This window comes from Myotis davidii, unplaced genomic scaffold (genome assembly GCF_000327345.1).
Source record: "Myotis davidii unplaced genomic scaffold, ASM32734v1 scaffold2414, whole genome shotgun sequence".
NCBI classification, from domain to species: Eukaryota; Metazoa; Chordata; class Mammalia; order Chiroptera; family Vespertilionidae; genus Myotis; species Myotis davidii.
The window spans coordinates 94205-95907 of NW_006285083.1; the positions used below are offsets into that span (position 1 = coordinate 94205).

Here is a 1703-nt window from a genome sequence, read left to right on the forward strand (position 1 = left end):
ACCCCCACACCCGAAGGGCCTGCTCTGCAGTCCCCTCCATCCTCTGGCAGCTCCTTCTCATGCTCCCTCCTCGCTCTGAGCTGGGGGTGCCCCTCAGCTGTGTCTGCACCCATGGCTCCTCCCAGGCCATCCTCTGGCGATCTCTGCCCTCCCTCTCACAGCCACCGTTCATGTGCACATCCTTAAATCCTAAACCTGCCTGCATTTGGGATGTTTCAACTTGGCTTTCCCTGCGCAGCAAACTCCTCGTGCCTGTCCTGGTCCGGCTCCCATCCTGGCTGGCCACGCCCGGTGTCACCATCCTCTCCTCTCCTCTCCCACACTCACAGCCAGGGCCTCGCATGCTCTGTGGACTCTCCTCCTTCCTGTTTGCACTTGGTTCACTCTTGCCCGTCCAGCCGGCCTTCTGTAGCGGCCCCGGCTGCTGGCTCTGCCTCCGGGTTCCTCCTCCGCGTCCCTCCCAGCCCAGGCAGGCCCAGTGGGCTCCAGTGCCTGGCAGGGCTCATGGCCTCAGGTGCCTTCCGGGGCCAGAGGGCGAGGAAGGCCAGTACCTGGACGAGCAGCTCATACACCTCTCTCCGGAGCTGGGCGGGGCTCTGGGTGACCACGATGGCTCCAGACGTCACGTTAATGTCAAAGGCACCGTCACTCCCTGTGGGAGGAGACGCCCCTGCAGTGCTGGCCACGCACGCACAGGCCGGGAGTCTTGCCAGGCAGGTTCCCATGTGCTCCTTAGGCCAAGCTCACAGTTTCCTCCACCGAGTGGCGCTGTCTCAGGGGCCGCGGGGACTGGAACTCACTTCTATTGGGCGCCCAGGGCCTTGCACTGTGCCTGTCTCAGGGACAGTGCGTGTGTGCGCGTGTCTGTGTGTGCGCGCTCGTGTGCGTGTGCATGTGTGTATGCGCACTGCGTGTGTGTGCATGTGTGCGCATGCGCACGCATGTGCAATGGAAATCAAAAGACAGATTCAGAGGGATAAAGAGAAGGAGAGAAGGGGAGGGGAGGAAAAGAGGAGAGAGAGAAAGAAAAGAGACTGGAAGAGGGGAGGGAGAGGGAGTCAAGAAGAGAGGAAAGAGGGGAGCGTGGCACGTTGTGCAGGTGTGAAATGGGCAGTCGCGCGCCTGTGGGCCTGGGAAGGGCCTGAGGGGGCGTGTGCATCCGGGCACATGCATCCTGGGGAGGGGCTGGAGGAGCAGGGTGTCTGAGTGAGAGCTGCGGACGTGGCCGCTGGGCTCAGGCTTGGGTGTAGTGACCCGATGGAGGGCTGCCCACTGGGACCAGCTCCTGAGGGCTCACTGGCCCCCAGAGCTGTCCACCTGCTCAGCTGCTGTCCCGCTGCAGAAGGAGCGCAGACCCAGGTTCAAACCTGGTGGGAACTTGGGGTGCCTGCTTGGCTCTCTGAGCCTCAGCTTCCCCATCCATATACAGGGCTAGTCCTAGAAAATGCCATATCATCATGCATTTAACTTATTAATCGAGTATATGTTCTAGGCCAAAAATAGTTAGAGTATTAGAAAAACACAGCATTGCCCTGACCGGTTTGGCTCAGTGGATAGAGCGTCAGTCTGCGGACTGAGGGGTCCTGGGTTCGATTCCGGTCAAGGGCATGTACCTCGGTTGTGGGCACATCCCCAGTAGGGGGTGTGCAGGAGGCAGCTGATCAATGCAGCTGATCGATGTTTCTCTCTCATCGGTGTTTCTA

At 60.5% G+C, this 1703-nt stretch overlaps 1 protein-coding gene across 1 annotated transcript in view; it reads right to left on the bottom strand.

Moving 5' to 3' along the window:
• Positions 1-1703, bottom strand: part of CDHR1 (cadherin related family member 1) — a gene marked incomplete at its 5' end in the record, with an annotated part of 23420 nt that overhangs the window by 11215 nt on the left and 10502 nt on the right. Inside the window, one exon of the mRNA XM_015558664.1 lies at positions 552-652. Within this exon, the coding sequence (XP_015414150.1) occupies positions 552-652 (101 nt within the window). The remainder of the gene's footprint in view (positions 1-551; positions 653-1703) is intronic.